Consider the following 27,538-nt stretch of genomic DNA (forward strand, 5'->3'; position numbering starts at 1 on the left):
CCCGCCCCCTGGTGGGCTGAGCTGGCCACACACACACACACACACATAAAAAAAATTAAAAAAAAAAAAAAAAAAAAAGCAAGCAGAGAACCGACGTGTAGGATGCCATCTCCTATGTGCATTGTATCCTCAGGGAATCATTAATTTCTTCCCATCTCCTTCATCCCTTGTGGACAGGAAGGCAGAATGGCTCTCTATCAGGTCATTTTGGAAAGAATTTACATTTTTACTATACAGTGCTGCTGTGCCTCGTATGCACATCAGGGAGCTTGAGGAGTGACAGCCTGAGCCCTCCAGGTTAAGGGTCCCCATCGTCCTTTGAGGACCGATGACCTGAGGGTTGGCACTTTGGCACCCTGTGACCCTGATGTTCCTGCCTGAATCAGTCTTTCCAACTCATGAATGCCTTTTTTTTTTTTTTTTTTTTTTTTGGTCCTGGGGATTGAACTCCGGACCTTGCCCTTTGCAAGGCGTATGCCACTGAGCTATCCCTAGCCTCAACTCATGAATACTGGTTTCCAAGTTCCTGGATTCCTTCCTCCTCGTTTATTAGCTGGCATCATTTGGTAATCTGGAATATGGTTCTCAAGGAAAGGCAGAACAATCCCCCTTTTCTTTAATTGCTGCTTTTCAGAGAGAGGGGGCATTGTGACCCCTGCTGGTCGCTTGTCCCGCCTTCTCTCAGAGTATTGCTGCGACATCTGGTCTCTTTTCTTCCATTTAATCAACTGCAGTTCCTTCAATCCTCCTCCTCCTGCTCTTCCTCCTCTTTGCTAGGGATCAAGCCAGGGCCTTGTGCCTGCTAGGCAAGGGTTCTACTACTTAGCTACATCTCCAGCCTTTCTTAAGTTGCTCAGGGAGGACTCAAACTTGGAATCCTCCCGCTCTGCCTCCGGAAACATTGGGATCACAGTTGTGCACCCCCATACCTGGCTGAGTTTCATTTTTAAATAAGTTGAGAGATGCCAGAGCATGTCTATATGCTGTCCTAGGGGAGTTTTGGGGGAAAAGAGAACACAGTGACAGAGCTGGGGCATGGGGCAGGGGGCTTGGGTGGGCAGCAGAGCAGGGCCAGGATGGGCTGAGGGCCGGGAGAACAGACCTTTTGCGGCTGCCACAGAGAAAATTTCACTGCCTCACTCATCTGTTCTGATGTCTCTCGAGCTGCTGTCCCTGTGCCCACGGGGAACAATGACATCCCCACCTTGTGTGGTGCCCCCTGGGGCTGGACGCCTATGATGCCCTCCATCCTTCCTTCCCTTTTCTCTTCTCCTTTCCTTTCCTCTGTTTTGCTTCTGGGGACAGGGTTTCCCTGTGTAGTCCAGGCTGGACTTATACCTACTGTGTTCCTCAGTTGGTTTGACATCACAGAGACCCTCTTGCATCAGCCACCCAGAGGCAACATTGCAGGCATGTGCCGTGGGGTGCTTCCTCACCTTCTCATTCATTCTTTGCAGAAGTATGTTTTGTACATGTGTGAGATGCAAGAGCTTAAGCTCTTGGGATCCAGCTCAGTGCTGGCCGAGGCTGCCCCTGCACCACCTGGAGCCCTCGCGGGGACAGCTCCCACACTCAGCACACCCTCCACTGTGTTCCTGTAGGACTACGAGAAAGCCCTGTTCTTCCCCTGCAAGGCGGCAGAGCTCGTCAATGACTATGGCAAAGGCTGGAGCCTCAAGTACCGGGCCATGAGCCAGTACCACATGGCCGTGGCCTACCGCCTGCTGGGCCACCTGGGCAGCGCCATGGAGTGTTGTGAGGTGGGGCCACGGGAAAGCACTGGAGCAGTAGCGGAGAGTGGGGGCGGGAACCAGGGCTGCCCCTTCCCACAGGAGGTTTGGGCTCATGCTCAGGGAGGGTCTCTCCTGGGGCCCTGCCCCCTCTGCAAACACCCGGAAGTCAGGCAGGAAGGGAGCCAGTCTCAGGTTCAAATCCCAGCCATGCCACTTGCTTGCTGGTACCTTGGGTGGAGCGCTTTTCTCTGAGCCTAGACATCTGCTATCATCCATGACTGCAGCCCTGCTGCTGGGTGTTCTGGGCATAAAGCCTGGGAACACCACTAGTACAGGGCTCTGAGGACGTGTGACTCCAGGGCTGTCCCATCCCTCACAGGAGTCTATGAAGATCGCTCTGCAGCATGGGGACCGGCCACTGCAGGCGCTCTGCCTGCTCTGCTTCGCTGACATCCACCGGAGCCGTGGGGACCTGGAGGTGAGATCCCTAGGGCAGGAGGGGACTCCGCTCTGGCCCGGTCTGATGCCACCACCTCCATGTGCAGACAGCTGTCCCAAGGTACGACTCCGCCATGAGCATCATGACTGAGATCGGGAACCGCCTGGGGCAGGTGCAGGTGCTGCTCGGTGTGGCGAAGTGCTGGGTGGCCAGGAAGGCACTGGACAAGGTGAGGGCACCCCCACCCGGGCCTTGATGTTGCCCGCCACTGCCTGCTCGGGCCATCAGTCCTGCCAAACTGGGCTTGCTGCACCCCTTGTCCAAAGTCAGTGCCCTGATCCTGTGAAGCCAGGACAGTCTGAGATAGCTTCCCAGCTTGGAGCAGGCCATGCCTGGCCCAGGAACCCATGGCGAATGAAGAGCCCTCACTGGGACTCGAACCCAGGAAGCTCACTCGCACTGTCTCCCAGCAGTATGTGGGACAGGCACGTCCTGCCCGTTCCTTTGATTTTTCTTTTAAAAGAATCTTTTAATTATTTATTTATTTGGTACAGGGTCTCACTGTGCAGCTTGGACTTAGTGATTCTCCTGTCTCAGCCTCACCAACACTGGAATTGCAGGCATGTGCCCCCCATGCCCAGTTTCCGTGGCTGGTATGGTGTGCCCAGGGTTCCGGGGCTGGCATGGCATTCGGTGCTAGGAATCGAACCCAGGTCCTTGTGCTTTCCAGACAGGTGTTTAGGCAGCCAAGCTATTCCCCCAGTCCCTGTTTAACTCTTCCATTTCTTTCATTCTTTCACACTTTTTTTTTTTTTTTTGGCGGAACCGGGGATTGAACTCAGGCACTTGCACTTGCCAGGGAAACGCTTATTCCACTGAGCCATCTCCCCGACCCCTTTCTTTTGTACCTTTTTGAGACAGGGTCTCACTATGTAGTTCAGGGTGGCCTTGAGCTCACTTTGTAGCAGAGGTTGGTCCCAAACTTGCAATGATCCTCCTACCTCAGACTCTCCAGCGCTGGGATTACAGGTGTGCACCACCATATCTGGCATCCTGTCCGTTCTGAGTTCTGAACACACACAGCCTGTGGCTGTGGCTCCTGCAACTCTAACCTTCACTCCCGGCTACTGCCACACACAGGGCAGTGACCCTTTCCTGTCCCCTCTCCAGTCTGCTGTTAGCCTCTGTCAGGCCCTACACCTGAGCCCCGGCCTCTGCTCATCTTGCAGGCTCTAGACGCCATTGAGAGAGCCCAGGACCTGGCTGAGGAGGTGGGGAACAAGGTCAGACCTGATTCTGTTTCCTGGAACAGGGGTTCTAGGAGCCCTGGGCCTGCATGACTGAGCCCTTCCTGACCCTGGGGCAGGGCAGAGATGTCACTGCTCAGGGGAAGGGGTTCCTCAGAGTCTCTGAGCGTCACAAAACTTGATGGTGGTCTCGAGACCCAGAAGGACAGCTTCATGGGTGTCACTTCTCCGGTCTCCCTGGGGGTGGGCACTGTGGCTCCTGTTACAGAGGAGGCCAATGAAGCTCAGAGTCACCAAGGTCCCTCAGCCGCTGCCTGGTCTGGCCCCCAGGTCACACTTGGGTCCCTCCACAGCCACAGTGCATGCGGCATTTCCACATTCACTGCATCACCATGCCCAGCCCTGAAGAGGCAGGGCCAGGCTCAGCGGTCTGGGTCTTCCAGAAACTGCAGGCGCTGTGGCAGGGCACAGCCAGCTTCGTGCCCACTGCGCTCGCCTTTGGCCTGTGTAGACTCACTCTGGTTCCCAGGATCAGGTGGCTAGAAATGTGGGTGGAGACAGAAGAGAAAGGCACAGTGGCAGTGACGGAGGCCAGCCGCGGGTGGAGGGCCCTCAAGTCCTCCGAGCACGGGCAGAAACCTGTCTTATCTCCACCCCATTCTGCTGCGGGAACCCAGAGAGGCTAGGCGTGGCCCTCGGCCACCAGTGGGCAGGCAGGGCAGGCTTGGCCCTCTCCACACCGTCCCCTTCTCCTGTCCCCTCCAGCTGAGCCAGCTGCGGCTGCACCGGCTGGCCGAAGACATCTGCCGCAGCAAGGGGCTGCAGCGCGAGGTGCGTGCCCACGTTGTGCGCTTCCACGCCTGTGTGGAGGAGACGGAGCTGTACTGTGGGCTGTGTGGCGAGGCCATTGGCGAGCAGAACGGCAGGTTGCAGGCGCTGCCCTGCGCACACCTCTTCCACCTCAGGTGAGGACCACTGGGCCAAGCCACCCCAGGGACAGGGACAGCATGCACTGGCCCGATGCTGCCCAGGGCCCAGGCTGCCCCACGAATTTCCCATTCATCCACTCAGAGTCCTCCCAACCATGGTGGGTGATATCCTGTCTGTCATCACCCCAAAGAATTCAGAGAGGTTTTATTTTTGGTAGGAGATTGAACCTGGGGCCTTTGCACCAAGTTTCAGCCCCAGCCCCTTTTTAAAAAATACTTTTTTTTTTTTTTTTTTTTTTTCAGTACAGGGGATTGAACTCAGGCCTTTGCGCTTGCCAGGCTAGTGCTTATTCTACTGAGCTATCTCCCCAGCCCCTAAAAAACCCTTTGAGACAGGTTATCTCTAAGTCACTAAAGTGCCCAGGCTGGGCTTAAACTTGCGTTCCTCCAGCCTCAGCTTCCAAGAGCACCGAGTCACTGCTGTGTGCCCTCATGCCCAGGTCCAGCTGTGTTCTAAGAACTTCCTGTTTGCTGGCCCCTGAGTCCCTGTCGCAGCCCTCTCGGGGCATTCTCTCATCATTTCCCCAAGGAACACAGTCATCTGGGGCCATCAGGGCAGCCTGTGGGGAGGGGAGCAGTGAGGCCAGGCCTGGGTGCTCCGCCTAGGCAACCACAGCGCCCTCTGCCCCCTCAGGTGCCTGCAGAGGAACATGGCCCGGGGCTGCCCCAACTGCCGCCGTGCATCCATGAAGCCCGGCTTCGTGTGACCACGGCCTTGACCCGAACTCCACTTGCTCCCTCCTCGCCCTCTCTCCACCTGCACGCGGACCCAAGCTCTGTTTACCCTGGACAGCCCCAAGATCTCCAGGGCCTGGCTGCCTCTGCTGCTCGAAGGGCCTGCCCTACCTCTTTGTACTTTGCTCTTTATACAAAAATAAAGCAGCTGGGCATGGTGGCGCACGCCTGTAATCCCAGCCCTTGGGAGGCTGAGGCAGGAGGATCATTGCAAGTTTGAGACTAGCCTGGGCTACGCAGTGAGCTCACGGCCAGCCTGAGCTGCATGAGACCCTGTCTTTAAAAAATAAATAAATAAAAAATAAAGGAAAGAATAAATAAACTGTTGGTACCTGGTTCCTGGGTCCTTGCTCTCCCTGCCATGTGTGAGGCTATGAGGTTAGGGTTCCACATGCCTCGCCAGCCACAGCTGTCCTGTCTGGGGACCCCAAGGCATCCACTGCCCTGCCAGGACGTCCTGGTGACCGAGACAGTGGCAGCTGGGGGTCCACCCTGCAGGCTGAGCGTACTGTGCTGGACAGCTCAGAGGTGTGTCATCTTGTGAGCAGACAGGGTTCTGCGTGCAGCCAGCTACAGTTTAGAAGAGAATAATACACGCTTTCCCAGAAAGTGCTGACCCTCAACATGAGCCCAGGCCCTAGCAGTGCTGCCGTCCCTTGCGCCCAGCTCTGATCGCTTTTCTGCGAGCCACATGGCTCAGCTTCAGGCTGGGTGCAAGTCCCTGCTCTGCCACTCTCCTGCGTGACCTTGAGTGAGTCACTTTGCCATGCACAGCCTCCTCTTCCTTATCTGTAACAGTGGGAACATAATGCTAATTGCTCAGACAGTGCTTCAGATGTTTGGAAGCTTGAACATGGTGGTGCTCGCCTTTTAGTCCCAGCACTCTGGGAGGCTGAGTCAGGAGGATCCCAAGTTTGAGGCGACCCTGGGAAATACAGGGAAACCTTGTCTCATAAACACTGGGGTGGTTGGAGATGTAGCTCAGTGGGAAGGCCCCAGGTTCAATCCCCACTTCAAAGAAAAGCTCCAGTCATGATGGTGCACACCCATGATCTCAGCACTGGGGAGGCCGAGGCAGGAGGATCACCAAGAGTTAGAGGCCAGCCTGAGCTACTTAGGGAGATCCTGTCTCGAAAAAAAAAAAAAAAATCAAATAAATAATAAAAGCATTAGAGATCATGCCCGACTTACTGTTATCAGCCAGCCTAAGGTCTTTCTGCTCCATTCAGATGCAAATCATGAATTGGCAAAGTGCAGCCCCTGTGTACCTGGTTCCTGCCACTGCTGGTGTCACGGTCAGAGGTTGGCTTCTTATTTATTTATTTATTTATTTATTTATTTTTTTGCGGAACCAGGGATTGAACTCAGATCCTGGCGTTTGCCCATCAAGCGCTTATCCTACTGAGCCATCTCCCCGGCCCCCCTTTCTCTTTTTATTTTTATTTTTTTTAAATTTTATTTTATTTTTTTATGTTTTGAACAATCTTTACTATTTTAAATACAGGAAAAACAAAGGTTAACAAAATTAACAAATATTGGGGAAGTTACAGAGTTACAAGAAATCATAGAAATACTAGTAAATAGTTATCCCTGGTCATCACTGAGTTGCATTTGGGGCTGACCCTGCTTTCCTCTATAACCCCTCTCCTAACTCCCTTCTCTGATGTTCACTCGTGGGGCTCCTGCCCAGTCTCATCTGTTGGATGGTGGACCAGGCTGCTGAGACTCTGGCACGAGGTAGATTCCAGTTGGCACCACTCTTGAGTCCACGTGTTCCCTCTGGCCCAGGGCCCTTTCTCTTTTTAAACTAATACAATTTAGATACACATCACGATCACATTCATCATAGGGAGTTTGTACTTTTATGTGATCTATCTTGATCTTCTTTTATCTTGGGCCCCTCCCCTCCCTTCAACTCTTCTTTTCCTCATTTACAAAAAGCTTTGTTTCCATTTTTTCCTTTTTTTTTTTTTTGGTGGTACTGAGGATTGAACTCAGGCCAAGGAAGCACTTATTCTACTGAGCTATCTCCCCGGTCCCCTTCTTTTATTTATTTATTTATTTATTTATTTTTGAGACAGGTTCTTTTGGGTTTTTTTTTTGTTTTTTTTTTTTTTTTTTAGACAGGTTCTTTCTACATAGCTCAGGCTGGCTTCAAGTTTGCAGTAACCTTCCTGTGCCAAGCATGTGCCAGCTGCCAGCAGCTTTCTACCGGGACAACGCCCCCTGCCTTGGCTGTGCCCATCCCCTCCCTTGCCACTTCAGGTGCCACTGTTTTGTTTGTTTTTGAGACAGGCGTTTGCTATGCAGCCCAGGCTGGCTTGGAACTCACCTTGATCCTCCTGCCTCAGCCTCCCAGAGTGCTGGGATCACAGGAGTGCCCCACTATGCCTGGTAGGAAGGGAGGGATTTGTGTCCCTTACTTGAATGCCCAACACGCGCGTGCATGCACGCACACACACACACTCACACACCCCAGCAGCAGTCCTCTTCCAGAAGCTTCCTGGTGTGAGGCTGGGCGAGTCAGCTTCCAAAGCCATCCCATGGTCAGTCACCTCCCTCTGACTACTTTCTAGTCTTCTTTCTTTCTTTTTTTTTTTTTTTTTTGGTGGTACTGGGGATTGAACTCAGGCCCTTGCGCTTGCCAGGGAAGCATTTATTCCACCGAGCCATCTCTCCGGCCCCAACCATCTTCCCGGCTCCCCTCTGACTACTTTCTAGCAGTTCCTGGGGCAGATGGAGCTGGTGCAGCGACAGCGAGATGGGTGCCTCTCCTTGCCGTCACTATCCTCTGTGCCCTGGGCAGGGCAGGAGGAGGAACACGGCCCTTGGCAGGTGCAGGAGCCCACGAGCTGAGGGATGAGTGGGGACTGCGTGACCTAGGGGCGGGGCCAGTCCAGAGCTGGTCCACACCGGTGTGTGGGCACCGTGGAAAGGGGACAGCAAGTTGTGTCATCTCCCTGGGCCCCAGGTCCCCATCTACTGAGCAGGGCCACCCACATTTTTTCACCTTAGGAAGCACCCAAGCTTCAGCTTCAGCACAGGCGCAAGGGCCCCCGCAGGAGCAGCAGGAGCAGGCACTAGTTGAGCAGCATCCAGGATGGTCGCCCTCATCTGCTGGCCGCAGAAGGCTGCACCCCTCAGGACCACAGGCAGGAGCTACAGGACTGGCCCTCTTCGTTGGCTGGGTTCTTCAGAGAGTGCCTTCTGCAGCTGGGCGTGGTGACACGTGCCTGTAATCCCAGCATGGGGGTGGGGGATGGCGGCAGAAGCAGGGGGATCATCATTGCAACCTCAGGACCGGCCTGGGCTACAAAGTGAGCTCAAGGCCAGCCTGAACTGCATAGTGAGACCCCGTCTCAACAAGGCCAAAAAAAAAAAAAAAAGCTTATCCCTTGGCCTGTCTGCCCACATGAAATGGGGCACTGCAGCTTCACTTGGGGGAGGCCCATGTGGACAAAGCCCTGCTCAGTACCTTGCCTGGGCTGTGGCATTATGATGTCCCCTTCACCCTCTGTGAAAGCACCGCTCCTGCTTTCTCCAAACACTTTTTTTTTTTTTTTTTTTTTTTTTTAAACATTTATTGGGCTGGTGAGATGGCTCAGTGGTCTAAAGCGCCTACTTAGAACAAATTTAGCAAACACAGGGACCGCGGTTCAATCCCCCAGCACCACAAGCCGGCTAGCCCCGCCCCCTCGTGGGCTGAGCTGGCCACACACACACACACACACACACACACACACACACACACACACAAATTAAAATGAAACATTTACTTGTGGGTGTGTGGCCAGCTCAGCCCACCAGGGGGCGCGGCTGGCCGGCATGTTATGCTAGGGGATCAAACCGCGGTCCCTATGCTTTGCCAAGCTTGTCCCAAGTAGGTGCTTTAGACCACTGAGCCATTTCTCCAGCCCCTCTCCAAACACTTTTAACAGGTAGCCTTAGTGGGCTGGGCTCTGTGGTGCACACCTGTGTTCTCAGCGCTGGAAAAGGCTGAGGCGAGATCACCGCAAGTTCAAGGCCAGGCTGTGCTACATCGTGAGTTCAAAACCACCCTGAACTACAAAGCGATACCCTGTCTCAAAATACAAAAACATTCAATCCCGGGTTCTGCCAGAAAAACAAAAACAAAAACAAAAAAACACCAGGTTGGGGTGTTTTTTCTCTTTTACCCCTGGATGGTTAGCTTGTGCTTAAAAGTGCGACTTCAGGTCACATGTTCATTTTTTTTCCTTTTTGTTCCCGACTACAGATGTCATTTACAGTTTAGAAGGCATTGCCATTATGCAGATCCTCCGATTTTCAGCGAATTCTGAGAGAAATCTTTCGCATGGTTCTTGCAGTTCTGGGTCAGAAAACTCCATTTCCCAAGGGGCCTGGCGGCTCCCGTCTTTCTCCCGCTCTTTCCGGTTTAACAATAAGGCCCCGCCTCCTCCGCACGTTCTGGCCAATAGCAGTCCAAATCCTCACGCCCATCACAAAAAGAACGGGGGCGGGAACGTTATAGGAGCCACGGGGGTGGGTCTGGCGGCTGGCGTTTGGGTTGTGGAGTTGGAGAAGCAGATTCGCGTGGCCGGCGAGTAGAGAATTAATTTCGTCAGGATTCAGGATTTGCGGGAAACGTTCGTCACTGGTCAAGAAAAGGCCTCGTGTGAGACGACAGTAATTTCCAGCCTCGAGTCCTGCTCAGTACCGTCCTCGGCGTTTTCCCTCAGAGAAGGAATCTGCTGCCGGACTCGCGAGTCTGGTGACTCGGCAGGAGAAGATGGCGACGGTGTGGGATGAAGCCGAGGTGGGTGCGGGAGGGCTGGGGGCTCTCCGCGCTGGGGCTGGCGGGATCCGGAACCCTCGGAAGAAGGCAGGGGTCTTGACTTCTTCATCGTGGGTTCGGGGTAGGGAAATGGAGTCCACGGATGGGCTTGTGAAATGCGGGGTGCCTGTCCCGGGTCAAAGTAAATGCAGAAAACATTTTTTTCTCTAACAGCAAGATGGAATCGGGGAGGAGGTGCTCAAGATGTCCACAGAGGAGATCATCCAGCGCACACGGCTGCTGGACAGCGAGATCAAGGTGGGCGCAGCTCGCAGCTCCTCTCGGCTTCTTTCCCTGGGGCCCGCGGCCCCCTTGTGGGCCAGGAGTAGAGACAGGAAAAGCGACGAGGTGGTGGGGGACCGACCAGGTCTGAGATCAGGAGTGTCAGACTGCCCTTGCCAGCCAGGTGTTTATTCCAGTCAAGAGCTCTCCCTCCTGCAAATGTCCATTTTACAGATGAGCAAACCTAGGCACAAGTTTTTTCTTTTTCTATGGATTAGGCCCCCAGCTTTTGCTAAGAGGCAGAACCCCGAACCTATACCCACCTGAGATGCCTGCTTCACCAGGAGGTTTCAAAACTGTTGGGCTCAGTGGTGCAGCCTCTAATCCCAGAGATAGGGAGACTGAGGTGGAAGGGTCGGAGTTCAAGGCTAACCTGGGCTACACAGTGAGTTCAAGGTCAGCCTGGACTGGTTAGTAAGACCCTATCACTCTACTGAGCTATCTCTCCGGCCTCTGGTTTTCTGCTGGATGTGGGCACAGGCAGGCTTTGTCTTCTGAAAGCCTTAGATCTGGGTAGACAGGTGCAGGAGGGATCCCTGGGCAGCCTGGACCCCCACTTATGACAGAACCCTACCTTAGCTGAGCCAGGGCTAATCACTGGCTTTCACCACCCTCATCTTAGATAATGAAAAGTGAGGTGTTGCGAGTCACCCATGAACTTCAAGCCATGAAAGACAAGATCAAAGAGAACAGTGAGAAAATCAAAGTGAACAAGACGCTGCCATATCTTGTCTCCAACGTCATTGAGGTGTGTTTGTATGTGGAGGGAGGAGGGGCTCTGGGCTTAGAGACAGCCTGGGATGGGTCTACTAGGAATAGGGGGGTGGAAATCCTGAGGCCAACTGCTTGCTACATCTCTGCCTTTTAGGTCCCTCAACCCCCTGCCCCCCCCACACTCAAGTCCCACGGAGGGGTTTCTGGGGTGGGTGAGCTCTATGCAGAGAGGCAGCATTTAAACAGAGAGCTTTTCTGAAATTTAAAAAAAAAAAAAATTTGGTACAGGGTCTTGTTACGCAGCTCAAGACTTGTGATTTTCCTGTGTCTGGTTTCATTTGCTGGCACGGCATGTGGTACTGGGGATCGAACCCAGGTCCTTGTGCTTGCCTGGCAGGCACTTAGACAGCCAAGCTATCTTCCTGGTTGTTTCTTTTCTTTAAAAAAAATTTTATTTGTGTGTGTGTGTGTGTGTGTGTGTGTGTGGCCAGCTCAGCCCACCAGGGGGCGGGCAGGGGGTGGGGCTGGCTGGCATGTGGTGCTGGGGGATGGAACCGCGGTCCCTGTGCTTTGCTAAGCTTGGTTTGTTTTTTTTTTTAATTTTATTTGTGTGTGGGGGGCCAGCTCAGCCCACCAGGGGGCGGGGCTGGCTGACGTGGTGCTGGGGGATTGAACCTCGGTCCCTGTGCTTTGTTACAGCTTGTTCTAAGCAGGTGCTTTAGACCACTGAGCCATTTCACCAGCCCCTGCTAAGCTTGTTCTAAGTAGGTGCTTTAGACCACTGAGCCATCTCACCAGCTTGCGGTTTTTGTTTCTTTAAAGCATAGTTTCATTGTGTAGTCCAGGCTGATCTTGAACTTGCTGTGTAGCCGAGACTAACCTTCTAGAGCCTCCTGCCTCAGTCTCCTGAGTGCTGGGATCCCAGGTGTGAATCCCCATGCTCAGCCTGCACAGAGATCTTAGCATCACTGTGATTTATCGATCACACCTTGGCTAGGTTCAGGGAATAAAGTAGAGCCAACCCTGTTGGTGTCAGTGTCGGTGATTCTCTTGGCCTGGGAAGTTCGAGGGGCTGAGTGCTTTCCCTTCTCAGCTGCTGGACGTTGACCCCAATGACCAAGAGGAAGATGGTGCCAATATTGACTTGGACTCCCAGAGGAAGGGCAAGTGTGCAGTGATCAAAACCTCCACGCGCCAGGCAAGGCGGCTACCGGGGAGCTCGGGCGGGGGGTGGGGGAGAAGGCCCTGAGGACAGTGACCCAGACTGCCCATTTTCCCCACAGACGTACTTCCTGCCTGTGATCGGGTTGGTGGACGCTGAAAAGCTGAAGCCGGGAGACCTGGTGGTGAGTGGTGCCTGAGCTGAGGCAGGGCCTGGGTCCTACCCTTGCCCCATGCTCCCCCTCCTTCTAAATCTTGGCAGTGCAGCCCTGAGAATCTGCTTGCTGGTTGTTAGTTTTTGAGTTTTGAGACAGGGTCTCTCTAGGTGGCTAAAGCTGGCTTTGAACTTGAGAACCTCCAGTTTCAGCTTCCTGGGCCAGATCCCAGGCCTGCACCACCACTGCTGACAGCCTGCTTGCTCTTGATTTTTCTTCTTACTCTTTTTGAGACATGGTTTTGCTATGCAGTTTGGGCTGTCTTGGGCTCACTTTGTAGCCCAAGCTGGTCTCAAATTTGCAATAATCCTCCTGCCTCAGCTTCCCAAAGTGCTGGTGCTCTTGACTCTTGATTCTTTTTGGAAGGAGGTACAGGGAATTGAACTCAGGACCTTGCGCTTGCAGGCAGGTGCTGTGTTGATCTTGATTTTTTTTTCCATAATTTTATTGAGATGCCCTTGATTTTTGTATCGCTGATTCTGTGTTTTGCTTTCATGCTGTGGGCGCCCTAGCAGCTCATGAGGTAGAGCCTGAGCTGTGACAGAGCTGAAGGCTCTGTGTTGTGTGTCCAGGGTGTGAACAAAGATTCCTACCTGATCCTGGAGACCCTGCCTACAGAGTATGACTCGCGCGTGAAGGCCATGGAGGTGGATGAGAGGCCTACAGAGCAGTACAGTGACATTGGCGGCCTGGACAAGCAGATTCAGGAGGTATGCTTCCTGGTTCTCAGCCGCGTCCTGTGCCTGGCAGCCTCCTGATGGCGTGGCAGGGTAGGGGCTCAGGTGACAGATGATTCAGCAAGGCTGTAGAGTGTTGGGGCTGGCACCAGGTCTGACTTGGGTTCCTGTGCTCTTCTGCCTCTGCCTTCTGGTCCCAGAGAGGCAGTAGTCAGCACTGGGTGTGTGCAGGGTCAACCGCCCGTGTCTCTGAATGGCAGGTGGGCTGTGGCGGTAGGAGCCCTCCTCAGGGCTTCGCTCCCCTCACCCAGGTCCTCTCCCTGGCAGCTGGTGGAGGCCATCGTCTTGCCGATGAACCACAAGGAGAAGTTTGAGAACTTGGGGATCCAGCCTCCAAAGGGGGTGCTGATGTATGGGCCACCGGGGACTGGGAAGACACTGCTGGCCCGAGCCTGTGCGGCGCAGACCAAGGCCACCTTCCTGAAGCTGGCCGGGCCCCAGCTGGTACAGATGTTTATCGGGGACGGGGCCAAGCTGGTCCGGGATGCCTTCGCACTGGCCAAGGAGAAAGCACCGTCCATTATCTTCATTGACGAGCTGGATGCCATTGGCACCAAGCGGTAAGTGGTGCTGGGGACACCTAGGGCTGGCCTGGAGACTCCCGGCCTTCACCTCCTTTCTATCCTGTGCCCTCCTTCCAGGCAAGGGCTGCTTTGCGGCTGGGTCCTAAACTCCTCCTTCTCCTCCTGCTCTCCAGCACCTGTTCTCCTCACACTTGCTGGCTTGTTCCTCTTAGTACAGAAACTGGTCACCCTGTGCTCTTGGCCTTGATCTAAACCCCAGCCCCTATTCTCCTGGTCTTGGGCCACTTCTCCTCTGAGGACAAGTCTGGGCTGGGCTGTAGCCCTGCGCGGCTGTGCTGCCACTTGGCCTGGAGCAGTATGCTGAGCACAGATCCTGGCTGGGTACCTGTTCCCGTGAGCCTCCAGGCTCTGAGTGCTGCTTCTGTTGGTTTGCCAACCTGTGTGGCAGTCGCTGTGCCTGAGCCCAGCTTGGGCACCTCCAGGATGCCTCCCTGCCTGGCTCGTGGTGGAGGCCATAGCCTCATAGTGTCTGAACTCCTGTGCCCTGCAGCTTTGACAGTGAGAAGGCCGGGGACCGCGAAGTGCAGAGGACCATGCTAGAGCTTCTGAACCAGCTGGATGGCTTCCAGCCCAACACCCAAGTCAAGGTGAGTGTCCTGGGCGTGGCAGAGCCACCTCGGGTCACCAGTGAGCAAGTGTGGAAGCTGGACTTGGAGCTCGCCCTTCCTGAGCGGCCCCCACCTCTTAGGTGGCTTCCTGCCTCTCATGGCCATGTCTGTGTGGGTGGATGTCTCGCTCATGTGTTTAAATCTCTGCTTCTCTCCTCCTTCAGGTGATTGCAGCCACCAACAGGGTGGATATCCTGGACCCTGCCTTGCTCCGCTCAGGCCGCCTAGATCGAAAGATTGAGTTCCCGATGCCCAATGAGGAGGCCCGGGCCCGGATCATGCAGATCCACTCTCGGAAGATGAACGTCAGGTGAGTGGACCCTCAGCCAGTGGAGCAGGTCTCCCCAGCCAGCAGGACTGCAGTGGGGTCCAGCCCAGAGTTGAGACCTGGGGTCAGAGGGTTCAGCAGATGGCAAACCTCCTGGGGTTGTGGGGAGGATTGTATGGAACAGCAGTGGCACAGTGCTGGGCACAGGAGGACAGCAGGGTCCTGAGGACAGCAGCCATCCTTCACGTCATCCCTTACCCTCCTCCCTAGCTGCAGGCCCGGTCAGTCCCTGGAGTTCTGGGCACTGCAGTAGCCTGGTCTGCCCCGCTATTAGCTAGCCAGGCTGTGGATGAGGCACCTGGCTGGGCAGTGTGGGGGCTGCAGAGGGCTCCCTTCCCCTCCCCAAGTTACAGCCCGTGCTGTGTCCTCTCTCTAGCCCGGATGTGAACTACGAGGAGCTGGCCCGCTGCACCGATGACTTCAATGGGGCCCAGTGCAAGGCCGTGTGTGTGGAGGCGGTGAGTGGCAGGGCCTTGGGTGGTGGCTCCAGCTGGACAGGACATGCTGTCTGGTGTGGGGGCAGGGGCCTGGGCTTGGGGTGCAGGGCGGGCCCCCAGACCTGTCTGTCTGGCTGCAGGGCATGATCGCCCTGCGCAGGGGCGCCACAGAGCTGACCCACGAGGACTACATGGAGGGCATCCTGGAGGTGCAGGCCAAGAAGAAAGCCAACCTGCAGTACTATGCCTAGGCCACTGCTGACTGCCTCTCAATAAATGGCCCTGTCTGCCACCTGTCTCCTTCCTGGGCACCAGGGAAGATCGGGGACAGAACGCAGGCCCTTCTGTCCCCAGCCAGCAAGGGCCCCACACCAGTTGTTGCTGCAGCTGCTGCCTGGGGCCTGCGGGCCTCCCTTACCCCAAGTCCTGCCTCAGCCCTCGCCCCACCCACTGCCCCCTCAAAGCTGTGCAAGGCTCATTGGTCCTGCAGCTTAGAGGGAAGGGCTGGAGAAGGTATCAGGGTTTTCCTCAGGAATCACTGAGCAACATCCCCAACCCTTTTTATTTTGAGAGTCTTGCTATGTTGCCCAGGCTGTCCTTGGTATTGCAGTCCTCCTGTCTTAGCCTGCTGAGTAGATGGGATTATGGGTATATGCTTGCTATTGTACTTTCCTTTTTCTTGGTCTCTTTGACACAGATCTCACTATGCAGTTCAGACTGGGCCTGAACTTGCTCTGTAACCCAGGCTGTCAAACTTGTAACCATCCTCTGCAGCCTCTGCCTCCCAAGTGCTTTATTACTGTACTGTAGCTTCTTTGTCCATCTGTGAGCTCTGGCCCTTGGCTTGGTGACTTGTAAAGCCAGGTTTTGGGTCTTTGTCCTTCAGTGTCTCCCTTGTTTCCTGGCTTGAGGACCTCCTGTTTCCCCATCTGCCCACATTACCGTCTAGGGTTTTTTGGCTGAAAAAGAGCCTTGAGCAAGATCCAGGCTGACACCCTCCTAGCTCCAAGCAGTTCTCTCCCTAGCCGCCCTGGTGGCAGTGGCATTGGGTTGCCCCAGGGGCCTGTTGCCTGCAGCACTATGTCTCCATCTGCTTTAGTCGCCCCTGAATGGCCCTTCAGAACATCAAGAGGGGCCGGGGAGATGGCTCAGTGGAATAAGTGCTTCGTTGGCAAGCGCAAGAGCTTGAGTTCAATCCCCAGTTCCGCAAAAGAACATCAAGAACTTCAGCCACTGACCTCTGGGAGGTTGGCTTCGCAACTCTGCCTTCTGCTCCCCCAAGGTCCTGGCTCAGCTTGATAGCCTGTCTGGGACACCTTGGTGACCCTGCAGACACTTGGCACTCTTCATGGTCTCTCAGATCTATGAGACAGCCCCTCCCTCCGTGCCTGGCAGCCTGGAGCACTGGTTTGGGGAGGTGGGGCTGCTTGGGACTCCAGGCCAGGGTTGAGGGGCTTCTAGGGTAGTCTTGCTGGGCCAGCCACACCCAGGCAGTGCAGACATTGCCCCTTCAAGTGGTTGGCTGAGGAGCTGGTCTGGTTTCCTGCTTGCACAGGCTGGCCAGGTGGCTTGGAGTCAGGCCTGCCTTGGGCCTCCAACGTTCCCAGGGCACTGTGGGGAAGCAGCGCCCCCTGGTGCCTGCTGCTCTAGTGCACTCATCCCTTTGAGGTCAGATGTGCAGAGTACTTTGGTGGGATGTCTTTCCTTGATTAAATGAGGATGGGGGCTGGGGCCAAGAGCTCTGGCCCTTGGCCTGGTGATTTGTAAGGCCAGGTTTTGGGTCTTTGCCCTTCAGCGTTCCCCCTTGTTTCTTGGCTTGAGCATCTCCTGTTTCCCCATCAGCCCCCATTACCGTCTCAGGGTTTTTGTTTTTTTGTTTTTTTTTGGCTGAAAAAGCTTTGAGCAAGATCCAGCCTGACACCCTGATACCTTTTCAGCTTTCCGGCCTGAAAAGCTCTGGCTTTTCAGGTTCATCAGTAAACAGGGCTGTAATCCCAGCATTCAGGAGGCTGGGGTAGGAGGATCACTGAGTTCAAGGCCAGCCTGAACTGCAAAGGGAGATCCTGGCTCCAAAAAGACCAAAAAAGAAAACCCTTGCTCATGGGGATCCTTTAGGGTGCCTGTCGCCAAGCTTCTTATCCATGGTCGCTAATACAGGCACCGCAAGACGGACCTGGCTGCGGGTTTTGGTCTACGCATCTTTATTCTATGCTGTCCACAAGACAGGTATTAACAGATGCACGTGGCCCACAGCCGAGCACCCTAGGGCCTCCCAGACCCACTCGGCAGCAGCCGCTGGAAGCGCTGGGATTATGGCTTCAGAGCACAGGAGCACATTCCTGAGTGCTGACGGCAGGGGCGGTCCCACCCAGCCATCTGCAGGCCCTGTGCCCACGGGAGCGCCTCCCTGAGCTGGCGGGAGGGGCCTGCGTGCCTATGTGGCAGCTCCAGGTGGCAAGAGCCATGGTGCTGTCGGCGCTGGCAAGGGGGCAGGAACTTGGGCACCAGCCTGCCCTTTTCTTTGGCTGGAGAGCTGGCGCAAGGTGGGCTGGGAAGGTGGACCTGGGGGAAAGCGCCTGCCTCAGCCTCTGTCGTGGGCTGCCCGGGCAGGGTGTGGCTAGAGGGATACACTGCAGAAGGCTGCTCATCTCGGGTCCCCTAGGCTCAAGCCATCCACTCTCTTGGGTTCTGGGTTCTGTAGGGACCAGCGCTACCACTTCTCACTGCTCCCCGGGCAGGCACGAGAAAACCAGCAGCAGGGAGCGCAGGCAGCATCACAGTGTTGGTCTTGCACCGCAGCCACAGTTTGCACATGCGTACACGCACACGCTCGCAGGCACACGCAAGCTCACTGGCCAGTCCAAATCTTACTGCTGCGCGGAGTGGGCAGCGGCGGGCAGGTCACTCAATGTAGACAGAGAGCAGCACCATTACCAGGACGCCGGCGCCGAGCAGAAGCACCTGCTGCAGGGACAGCCTGAGAGAAAGGGGTAGCTCAGGACCTGGCTGGGACGGGTCCCATGGGCGTCCCCGCAGGTCACTCACCACAGGTCATCTTCCTCCAAGAGGTCAGGTAGCACGTTCACCAGGGCAATGTAGAGGAAGCCACCGGAGGTGAAGGGCAGGACCCAGGCCACCGTCTCCTCTGCACAGGAGGAGACCCCAACTGGCTGCAAGCCCAGGGCACAAGGTCCTGACCCTGCCCTGGGGGAGACTGCCACCCTCACCCTCTGACAGCACCACCCTCGCCCGTACCTACGCCCTTGGGGGACTGCGTACAGATGGCGAAGCAGGCGCCCAGCAGGCCCCCCAGCGCTGTGGACAGCTGCAGCTTGGCGGCGCTCCAGCGGTCGAAGCCAGCCCGGAGCAGGATGGCAAAGTCACCCACCTAGGGGTAGGCCACATGTTCACCTCGAGGCCTTGGTAGGCCCAGGTCTCCAACCCCATCCCCGCCCGAGGCCAGCAGTGCACTCACCTCATGTGGGATCTCGTGCAGGACGATGGCCACGGTGGTCAGGAGCCCCATCTACGGGAAGGGGCTCCTGAGTCCAGGGTAGTGCCAGGGGCTGCACCCTGCCCACCTGCCTGTGCTCAACAAGCATTTTTGCTGCCCCAAGTTGCCTCCTGCTGGCCTCTGCTGACTACTGGATGACAGCAGGGACCAAAAGGGACAAGGGGCCACCTCTCATGCAGCTGGCAGCCTAGAGGGGCTGGGAGAGCAGTGGCAGAGGGCTCGCAGAAGTTGAGGACCAGAGGACAAGCTTGTGTGCTTACAGGGAGAAGAGCCTGTGAAGCAGAGGGCATGCCGTGGGGCCCGTGGGGCCACCGGACGGAGGGCAGGGGCAGTGGAGATGCATCTAGGAGCAGCACCCCCAAGCTTGGTAGCTTGAGAGAGGCTCTCCAGAGGGGACAGCAGTGTGGCTTGTGACAAAAGGTGCATGCAGGTGATCCAGGTATAATCCTAGCACTCTGCGAGGCTGCAGCAGGAGGATCAAGTTCCAAGCCCCATCTAGGCAATTTAGTAATTTAGCAAAACCCTGCCTCAAAATAAATAACAGGAGCTGAAGACAAAGCTCAGTGCAGGGGCTGGGGAGATGGCTCAGTAGGATAAGTGCTTGACTGGCAAACGCAAGGATCTGAGTTCAATCCCCAGTTCCGAAAAAAAAAAAAAAAAAGCTCAGTGCAAATGCCCCAGGTTCAATCCCCAGGACTGGAGTGGGGCAGTGTGGGGAGATGAGGTGGCGGCTACGGCAGTGTCCAGGAGAGCAACTGAGACTGTAGCAGGCTTGGGGGGTAAAACCAGCTGGTTAATACAGGTGCAAGGTGCACACTGCATAGGCCCAAGGCCGCTGCCCAGCGTGGACTCACCTTCTTGCTCACAAGGAAGCTGGCAGCCACAGCCAGCCCGTGGGTGAAGTTGTCTACAGTGTTGGCCAGCAGGTTGAGATAGCCACTGACCTGGGAGGGGAGAGAGCAGGGCTGAGCTGGGTGGATCGCTCTGCAGGAGGAGGCGCTGGGCAGGCCACTCACTTTGAGGTTCCGGACTGCGGCATTCAGGCCAGGTTGGGCTGCCACCAGGGTGAGACGGTGGCCACCATTGAGCATGGCAGCAGTGGAGTCTTTGCTGGACGCCTAGGGCCAGGAGAAGGAGAAAAGAGACAGATGCTCTCAGCTGGCTGGGGTGTACCAGGGAGTCCCAGCCTGACAAAAGGAATGGCCTCTGCCAGGGCTGGACCTGTGCTACCCACTGAGCTGGTGCCCCCAACTCAGTAGCCTTTGGTCTGTGCTGCTGCAACCTTCACTGCCAGCAACGCTGCCACCCCACCCCAGTCCTCTCAAAGCAGTGGGTCCCTCCCCAACTGCTCCTGGGCAAGAGGCCAGGAGACCCCTCTTTTGGGGGGGCTTAACTCAGAACTTGAGCCTCCAAGCCTGGCTGTCAGCCAGAACATGGACTGGCATAGCCAAGCGCTGCTGGGATTTGGGGCTTACCTGCCTGGACTCCTCCTCCTTGCTGTCCAGGAACAGCTTCTCCAGCGCCAGGAAGGTCAGGAGGCCGGCAATGACCCAGAGCCCCAGCTGCTGCTGCTGCTGCAGGCTTTGGCCCTCACCTCCTGCAAGGGAGCACTATGTGCTGTGCCGTGCCCATGTCCCTCCCAAGGGCCTGGGCAGGAACAGGCTGGTGGCTCAGGACTGCCACATGGGCCAGAGAACTGGGTGGAGGAGCATGACCCTTCCTGGCAAGTTCCTTGCCAGATTCTTCTCCCCAAATCCTTCCCATCCCAAGGTGCAGACCAGCCATGAGCACCAGCACCCACCCACTCCTGCCACCGGCAGAGCTAGGGCTGCACTCACCAGGTCTGGCGCTGCAAGTGTAGCCCCAGGCCTCCGGCAGCAAGTGCAGGAACACGTTGCCTAGCAGGCCCCCCAAGGCGAAGCTGAGCAGCTGCTTCAGGCGCTGGGCCCCAGCTGCACGACAGGGATATGGGTTGGAGGACTGAGGCCTGGGTACTGGAGGTGCCTCTGCCCACCTGGCTCATTGGACTTTCTACTGGCTCCAGCAGCTCACCCTTCCCGAAGGTGGCGTCTGGCTGGCTGCAGCTCTTCCAGGCCCGGCCCCACTGGCCAGAAAGGGCTGTGGGATCTGCAGGAACTCCTTGCAGTCTGGGGGCCCCTGCTGTGGCCCCTACCCCAGCCTGATAAGGAGAGGGGGCTTCTGGGCCTCACAGGTCCCAGCTCCCAAACCCACCAGCCGGTGAGCTGCAGACAACTGAGACTCAGTTTCCCTGTCAGTACACTGGATCTTGTGAGAATTAAATCACTGTACTTTTATTGTTGTTTTTGACGGAACCGGGGATTAAACTCAGACCCTTGTGCTTGCCAGGGAAGCGCTTATTCTACTGAGCCATCTCCCTGGCCTCTTGTGAAAAGTAAATGACATTATCGAGTGCTTATTAAATGGAAATTTCTTCTGAGCCACTGTCACAGAAAAGTGGCAGGGATATGGAGGCATTTGCAACCTGGACAGCATGCAAATTGGAGGGTGCTCTATGAGTGACAGGTTCAACCCCTTGATCTCATAGAACTGAGGCTGAGGCCATTGGGTATGGCGGGCGTTGGGGTCCCAGGGGAAGCTGCCACTTCCACGCTGTGCATCACTCTGCATATCCCTTGTGATACACAGCCAGCAGTCCCCACGCTGACCCTGCACCACACAGGAGCTTGGGACCATCTGCCTTAGAGAGCTGTTCCTAACAAAGCCCCAGGCCTGGTCCTGCCTCCAGGTCCCTCAGGTTGGGAGGACGGGCTCCTGCAGCTTAGCCTCTCCTGTGCAATCTTCCTCATCCTTGTCCACAACACTTGTCTGCACACGTGATGTGCAAGCAAGGAAAAGCACCCACGCATGCCATGCTCCAGCTCCTGGGCCTCCGTCCTGGGGTGGGCCTGCCAGGAGGGAAGGCTTTGAACCTTGGCACCCAGCCCAGTCAGAGAGGAGCAGCATCCGGCACTCAGATAGGGCTGCGTGTGTACCTGCTCACTCCATCTTCCCACAAATAGCCATGAGACAGGTATTATTATGCCTTCTTTGAGGGGTGCTGGGATGGAACCCAATGCCTATTGCAGGGATGCTGGGATCAAACCTAGGGCCTTGCATTTGCCAGGCAAGCACTTTACGGCCACCGAGCCACATCCTCACCCCTGTTGTCCCCATTTCTAAGGCTGGGAGGCTGACGCAGCATGAAGGTGAGTACCTGCCCTGTGCTACTTAGCTGCTGAATGGCAGAGCCAGTATGGTGGCCAGGCTGCCTGCAGCCCCTGCTCATAACAAGTCTGACGAAGCCAGGTGTGCTGGCACTCAGGAGGCTGGGCATGGGAACTGCTGAGAGTTTGAGGCCAGGCTGGGCTACACAGTGAGCCGCTACCTTAACAATAGGGGCAAACAACGAGGTTGGGATGTAGCTCAGTACAAAGGCCCTGGGTTCAGTCCCTGATACAAAGAAAAAGAAAAGTGGGGTGAGTGTTTGCTGACCCAGACAAACGGCTGTGCTCACAGGAACAAGGTGACTTGTCCCCATCTCAGACACACTGACCTGGACCATGACACCAGGGTCTCCCATCCCACTGGCCACCCCTCAGTGTCCCTGTCGTAACCCACCTTCTGAGCGTAGCATGGTTCCCATCTCCAAGGGAATGACAAGCAGCGGGAATACACCCGTGAGCCCCACGATGAGGGAGCCGAGGAGGGAGCAGACCCAGGTGTCCAGCCTGTCGCTGCTCAGCAAGGCCCCCCAGGACTCGCTGTCCTTGCTGTCCAGGCGACAGGCTGCTGCGGACCCCCAGTTCTGGAGAGCTGGCTGGGTGCCTTCCGCCCTTCCCAGCAGCTGCAGGGCAAGCGTGGTGAGGAAGAGCAGCCTTTGGCTGGCCATGCCACAGCCAGGGAAGGGACATCCAGGCATGCCACGTGCTGAAAAACAGAGGCCACTTAGGTGGGCAGCCAGCCTTGCCTGCACATCTGCTCAGGTCACGAGGCATCCCCACCAGCCCCAAAGGCCAGGGCGCCCACCCACCTGCTGGGCGCCCAGCTGGGGCACAGCTCCTCCATTCGCTCTCTCCCAAGCACTACGCATTTTTTCCTTCTGAGCTAGCTCCGACAGACCGTGTAGGCTGGCGCGCGGCGTCTGCCTGAGGCTAAACTTTCCCTAATGACTGGGTGAGGCGCTGGCTCCCTCCAGCCACCGGCAGGCCTGGCCCAGAGGGCTGCTCAGGCTGCCAGAAGAGGTTTGGTTCCTGGCTGTGCCCTGCTGAGGACCCTCGACATTGAGGGCAGCATGGTCTAAGCTGACAGGGCAACACCAAGGGCAAGGAGAACCAAGCGGTGAAGCTAGCCAGGACCATCAAACCTCTTCCTGGGAAACAGCCGTGTGTCCCTGGGGGCACCAGGAAGTGAGGCTGCGACTAGAGGATCTTGCGGTCTGCAGATGCCTCACAGATGTGAGCTTTGAGCTGTTGGCAGGCAATTCCTAGAGTCCCTGAGCCTCAGAGTCCTTGTGCCGAGGGGCAGGTCTGGGTACTGCCTCCCTCAGAGCCAGGCAGATGAGAGGTGGAAAGGCAGGTGGATGGCATGGAGGAGGCACAGGCCCCCTCCCCAGTAGGGATGTGCCCTGCCCGCGGATCCCAGGACAGAATGTGCGTGAATCAGCCAAGGAGAAGTTCAGTGTGGAAACTCGGGCGTGTGATTTAAGTGATGTGTGGCCCTGTCCTGTGGTGCTGTGACCTTGGGCAGCCTCAGTTTCCTCCTTTTTTTTTTTTTTTTTTTTTTTGCTGAGGAAGTGGCAGGGAGAGGACACCGCCGCCCCTGGGGTCTGGGAAAGATGCCCCGGGCTGGGATCTGCGGCCTCAGCTCCGGAGACCCCGTGGGCCGGGCTGCGCACCAGGGCTGCACCGGCCGGGCCGGGCCGGGTACCAAGTGGGCCAGCAGGGAGGCGAGGGGCCGCAAGCGGGGGAGAGGAACAGAGCGCAAAGAGAGGGGGTTGCCAGGGGAGGGAACGAAAGGGGACAGCGGGAAGGAGGAGAATTGAGGGAGCCAGACGGGTGGGGGGGCGGAGGAGGACGGCAGCTCGCGGGGACAGAAGGCGCCCGGAGCAGCAAGTCGGACCCGGACTCTGCGAGGCGCGGGGCTCAGGCCGGGACTCGCCGGGCCAGGGTCCCGAGGCCGGGCGTCACTCACCGTGCGGCAGCGGCAGCGGCGGAGCTCCGGGCGGGCCGGGCCATCCAGCTGCGGAGCCGCGCCCCGCCCCGCCCGCCTCTGCCCCGCCTGCCCCACCGCCCCCGGCCCGGCTCGGAGCCGCCCCGGAGCGCGGCCACGTCAGTCGGGGCTGCCCGGAACCGACGCGCCGCACCCTACAGGGGCACCCGGAGCCGCGGCGGAGTGCACTTCCGCCTCGGCACTACGGGGGACCCGCGCGAAAGGCGCACTTCCGCTCGTGTGTGGGCGGGGGAGATGAGCGGAAGTGGGAGCTCCGCGGGCGCTGAGCTCAGCCCCGCGGTGCCCGGCTTGGGTGCCCGTCCGCGGGAGACCGCGAGCGACGGCGCGGCGGTGCTCGCGGGTCTGGCGCTCGTCTCCGACGGCACGCAGTTCCGCACGCAGCCGCACGGGGGCGCACTGGGCCGCCAGGAGGGCTCCAGCCGCGGCGCCGGCCGCGATGTTCCTCGCGCGGGGAAAGGGGAAGTGCCTGCCGCAGGGAGGGGCCTGGCCCGGGAGCCGCAGAAGAGGGAATTTTATTCTTACTCATCGAATTATTTTTATGCTTTGGTTTTTCACTTGGAACCTCAGGCCACTGTCTCCAGAACTTGTAACCCTTTGGGGTCCAACACCAGGCAGCTCGGCCCTGTGCCTCGGAATCCCACACCTCTGCTCGCATACCAGTGAGGGCGCGTCTAGGTGTTACCATGGCAGCCGAGCCTTCGTGAACGCCTATCACGTGCCACCCACGCGGCTTGCGGGAATCTCGCCTAGTCCTCTCGCTCTCCTTAGATTATGTGCATGCGTGGTACTGACGGCGGAGTCCAAATTCGCACCCAGACCCCGCGACATCACCTGGCTCTCAGGCCAGGCCAGCCTGGGGGAGCTCCGAAAGGGCGCGCAGGTGCTTGGCGCAGTAGGGCCGTGACCTGATGGGGCTGTGCCCACCGGGGAGGACACTTTTGCGCCCCTGAGCAGGCGCCCTCCTACCTCAGGCCCAGCTCCCTCCAACACCAGGCGCACAGCTCTGCAGCGTCCCGAGCCAAGTGGTCGCCGGCGCAGCACCTCTGCGGTGCAGTCCCACAAACACATTAGGCCCTCATATGCAAAGCACTTCACAATAGGCAAATGATTTCACAATAATACGGTCAGCATTCCTGCCTGTGGCAAGCGATGGGCCAGGCCTGGCTGTAATGCCCGCTTGCTCACTGCCCTTTCCCCTGGGTCTGGCATTTCTACCATCAAACTAACATCTCCTGGTGGTTCTGGTGGTGCGCATTTAGCTCCCAGCATTTTAGCTCAGGAGGCTGAGGCAGGAAGGTTGCTGCGAATTCAAGGGCAGCCTGGGCTACAGAGGGAAACCTTGTCTCCAAACAAACAAACCAAAAATCATCTAGGGTGTGGGGGTGGAACAAGCCAGAGCAGGCTGACCAGGCACACAGGGGCTGTTTAAAACGCTGACTTGGTGTGAAAGCACTGTAGAAGTAGGGAGGGCGGTCACTAGAGGCTAGGACTGCGAAGGGAGAGGCAGCCAGAGGGAGCCACCAAAACAGTCAGGAGGAAGAAGCTGGCGCTCAGCAGCACAGTGGCTGACTGCACTTTACAGCAGTTCCTTACGGATTCTGTTGCCAGGTTGGTCTCAGCTCCTGGGCCCAAGCAGTCCTCCTGTCTCAGCCTCTTGGGTAGCCAGGACTATAGGCACATGGCACTACACTCAACTTTTTTTTTTTTCCTTCAGATACAGAACTTTTTTTTTTCTTCTGTATTTAGGACAGGGTCTACAGGGTCTCACTATGTAGATCATACTGGTAGTGATTCTCCTGTTTCAGCCTCCCAAGTGCTGGGATTACAGGAGTGCACTTCCATGCCCAGTCTCAACTTTTTATAATTTTAAGAAACTAGAAAAAAGAAAAAACTAGAAAAGAGTTTGTAGGCTCCCAACACCAATGATAAATATTGAAGGAGTTGAAGACGTTAATTACTTTGACAGTCAATCATGTAGTTATATGAATGTGCACACAAACTCTTTCTATAGCTATAAAATCACTCTCTACCTCTGTGTCTGTCTGTGCTTCTTTCTCTGGTGTGGCTTGGTAGTTAAGACAAAAAGATTCTGGTGCTGGACTTCCGGGGGCAAATTACTTCCCTTCGCACGGCTCAGATCCCTGTGTTGGACTGCTGTGAGGATGGGATGGATGAGCTATGCCTGGCAGTGGGGAGCTGGGTACGGCAGGGCTTGATGTTACTATTCTCCGAGCGTGCAGGTATGTGGGTGTGAAAACCACACTAAAGAAATAAAAAAAATGGAGACGTGGAAGACAAAGGGTGGGCCGTGTCTTCTCTTTGCTGGCCACGTATGAGCAGGAGTTTTTCTTTCTTTTTCACTTTATTATTTTGGGTGGCACTGGGATTGCATCCAGGGCCTTCACACTGAGCTACATCCCCAGCCTTTTTTCATTTTTTATTTTGAGACAAGTTCTTGCTGAATCACTAAATTATCCAGGCCAGGGGGCTTGCGTGTTAACTCAGTTGTTTAAGCGCCTGCTGGGGCAAATCCAGCGAGGCACAGGGGACTGAGGTTTGATACTCAGCTCCCCATGCCTTATCAGACCCACCTTTAAGGCAGCCTGAGCCAGCCTCCCCCCCAAAAAAATTATCTAGGCCTGACTTGAATTTGGGATTCTCCTGCCTCAGCCAGCCGCAGTGGTGGGATTACAAGTATGCGTCACCACACACAGCTGAAATCCAGCCTGTTTGCCAGGCCTCCTGCTCCCTGGAGCCTTCATGACCTGCCCAGCCTGAGGGCTCCCAGTTGGGGCCCTTGACCCTGTCCATGACATCTGCTCGGCTCTCCCTCTTCCAGTCTGGGGTTCTGGAAAGAACAAGCGTTGGCTTGTTCTTGGCGATCTTTCTGCCTCACCCTCCTGAGTGCTGGGGTGACAGATGTGCCACCACACCCGGCTTTTATGTAATTTCTAGGTTTACATATTTCCTCACCGGTCACCCCTTCATCTCATCTCCTTGACTCCTGCTTGGGGGAACCTGAGTGTTATGGGGTGTGTGTGTGTGTGTGTGTGTGTGTGTGTGTGTCACTGGGGGTGGAATCTAGGACTGCGCAAATGTTCTACCACTGAACCAATCCTTTTTTTTTTTTTTTTCGGAACCGGAGATTGAACTCAGGCCCTTGTGTTTGCCAGGCAAGCGCTTATTCTACTGAGCTATCTCCCCAGCCCCCTCCTTTTTATGTTACTTTGAAACAGTTTTACTGAGTTGTGCAAGCTGCCCTTGAATGTTCAGTCTTCCTGCCTCAGCTTCCCCCAGGTACCTGAGATCAGAGACATAAATCCGCATTTTTTTTTTTTTTTCAGAACCGGGTATTGAACTCAGGCCCTTGCACTTGCCAGGGAAGCGCTTATTCTCCTGAGTCATATCCCTGGCCCCAGAGACATAAATCATCATGCTCAACTTTTTAAAAAGTAGTTTCCTCACATCTCTATATATGACTAGACAGTATTCTATTTGAGTTGGCCTTTTCTATATCCCTAGCCCTCTCTAGATTGCCCAGCCTGGTGTGGTGGCGCACGCTTGTAATCCCAGCACTCAGGAGGGTGAGGCAGGAGAATTTCTGCAAGTTCAAGGCCAACCTGGACTACAAAGTGAGTTGAAGGCAAGCCTGAACCATATAGGAGACTCAGTCTCAAAAAGATCAGTCAGGGCCAGGGAGATGGCTCAGTGGAATAAGTAGTTCCCTGGCAAGCACAAGGTCCTGAGTTCAA

General features: G+C 56.2%; 3 protein-coding genes across 6 annotated transcripts in view; 2 read left to right on the plus strand and 1 right to left on the minus strand.

Annotated features, from left to right (window-relative positions):
• Positions 1 to 5,206, plus strand: part of Rapsn (receptor associated protein of the synapse) — a 6,966-nt gene extending 1,760 nt beyond the window's left edge. Inside the window, exons 3-8 of the mRNA XM_004626965.3 lie at positions 1,602 to 1,760; positions 2,113 to 2,211; positions 2,279 to 2,401; positions 3,402 to 3,455; positions 4,185 to 4,384; positions 5,043 to 5,206. Of these exons, the coding sequence (XP_004627022.1) occupies positions 1,602 to 1,760; positions 2,113 to 2,211; positions 2,279 to 2,401; positions 3,402 to 3,455; positions 4,185 to 4,384; positions 5,043 to 5,115 (708 nt within the window). The 3' untranslated portion in view covers positions 5,116 to 5,206. The remainder of the gene's footprint in view (positions 1 to 1,601; positions 1,761 to 2,112; positions 2,212 to 2,278; positions 2,402 to 3,401; positions 3,456 to 4,184; positions 4,385 to 5,042) is intronic.
• Positions 5,207 to 9,668: 4,462 nt separating this feature from the next.
• Positions 9,669 to 15,312, plus strand: Psmc3 (proteasome 26S subunit, ATPase 3). Its single transcript, XM_004626967.2, has 11 exons — positions 9,669 to 9,938; positions 10,131 to 10,214; positions 10,861 to 10,986; positions 12,046 to 12,150; positions 12,236 to 12,298; positions 12,901 to 13,038; positions 13,333 to 13,625; positions 14,140 to 14,236; positions 14,422 to 14,567; positions 14,962 to 15,043; positions 15,163 to 15,312. The coding sequence occupies exons 1-11, from the start codon at positions 9,912 to 9,914 to the stop codon at positions 15,271 to 15,273; spliced, it is 1,272 nt and encodes a 423-aa protein (XP_004627024.1). The 5' UTR covers positions 9,669 to 9,911; the 3' UTR covers positions 15,274 to 15,312.
• Positions 15,313 to 16,909: 1,597 nt separating this feature from the next.
• Slc39a13 (solute carrier family 39 member 13) lies at positions 16,910 to 23,814 on the minus strand. 4 transcript variants are annotated; one of them, XM_004626969.2, is made up of 10 exons: positions 23,748 to 23,814; positions 22,176 to 22,484; positions 20,375 to 20,488; positions 20,012 to 20,133; positions 19,553 to 19,654; positions 19,391 to 19,480; positions 18,498 to 18,548; positions 18,278 to 18,410; positions 18,068 to 18,167; positions 16,910 to 17,999 (listed from the first exon to the last, which is right to left on the minus strand). In XM_004626969.2, exons 2-10 carry the CDS (start codon positions 22,474 to 22,476, stop codon positions 17,924 to 17,926), a joined length of 1,089 nt encoding a protein of 362 aa, XP_004627026.1. In that variant the 5' UTR covers positions 22,477 to 22,484; positions 23,748 to 23,814; the 3' UTR covers positions 16,910 to 17,923. The 4 variants fall into 4 exon arrangements, with proteins under 4 accessions (XP_004627026.1, XP_023566507.1, XP_023566508.1 ...); XM_023710740.1 differs by having other exon boundaries at positions 17,907 to 17,999; positions 18,282 to 18,410; XM_023710739.1 differs by lacking the exon at positions 19,553 to 19,654.
• Between the last annotated feature and the right edge of the window lie 3,724 nt (positions 23,815 to 27,538).

This window comes from Octodon degus, unplaced genomic scaffold (genome assembly GCF_000260255.1).
Source record: "Octodon degus isolate 3935 unplaced genomic scaffold, OctDeg1.0 scaffold00018, whole genome shotgun sequence".
NCBI classification, from domain to species: domain Eukaryota; kingdom Metazoa; phylum Chordata; class Mammalia; order Rodentia; family Octodontidae; genus Octodon; species Octodon degus.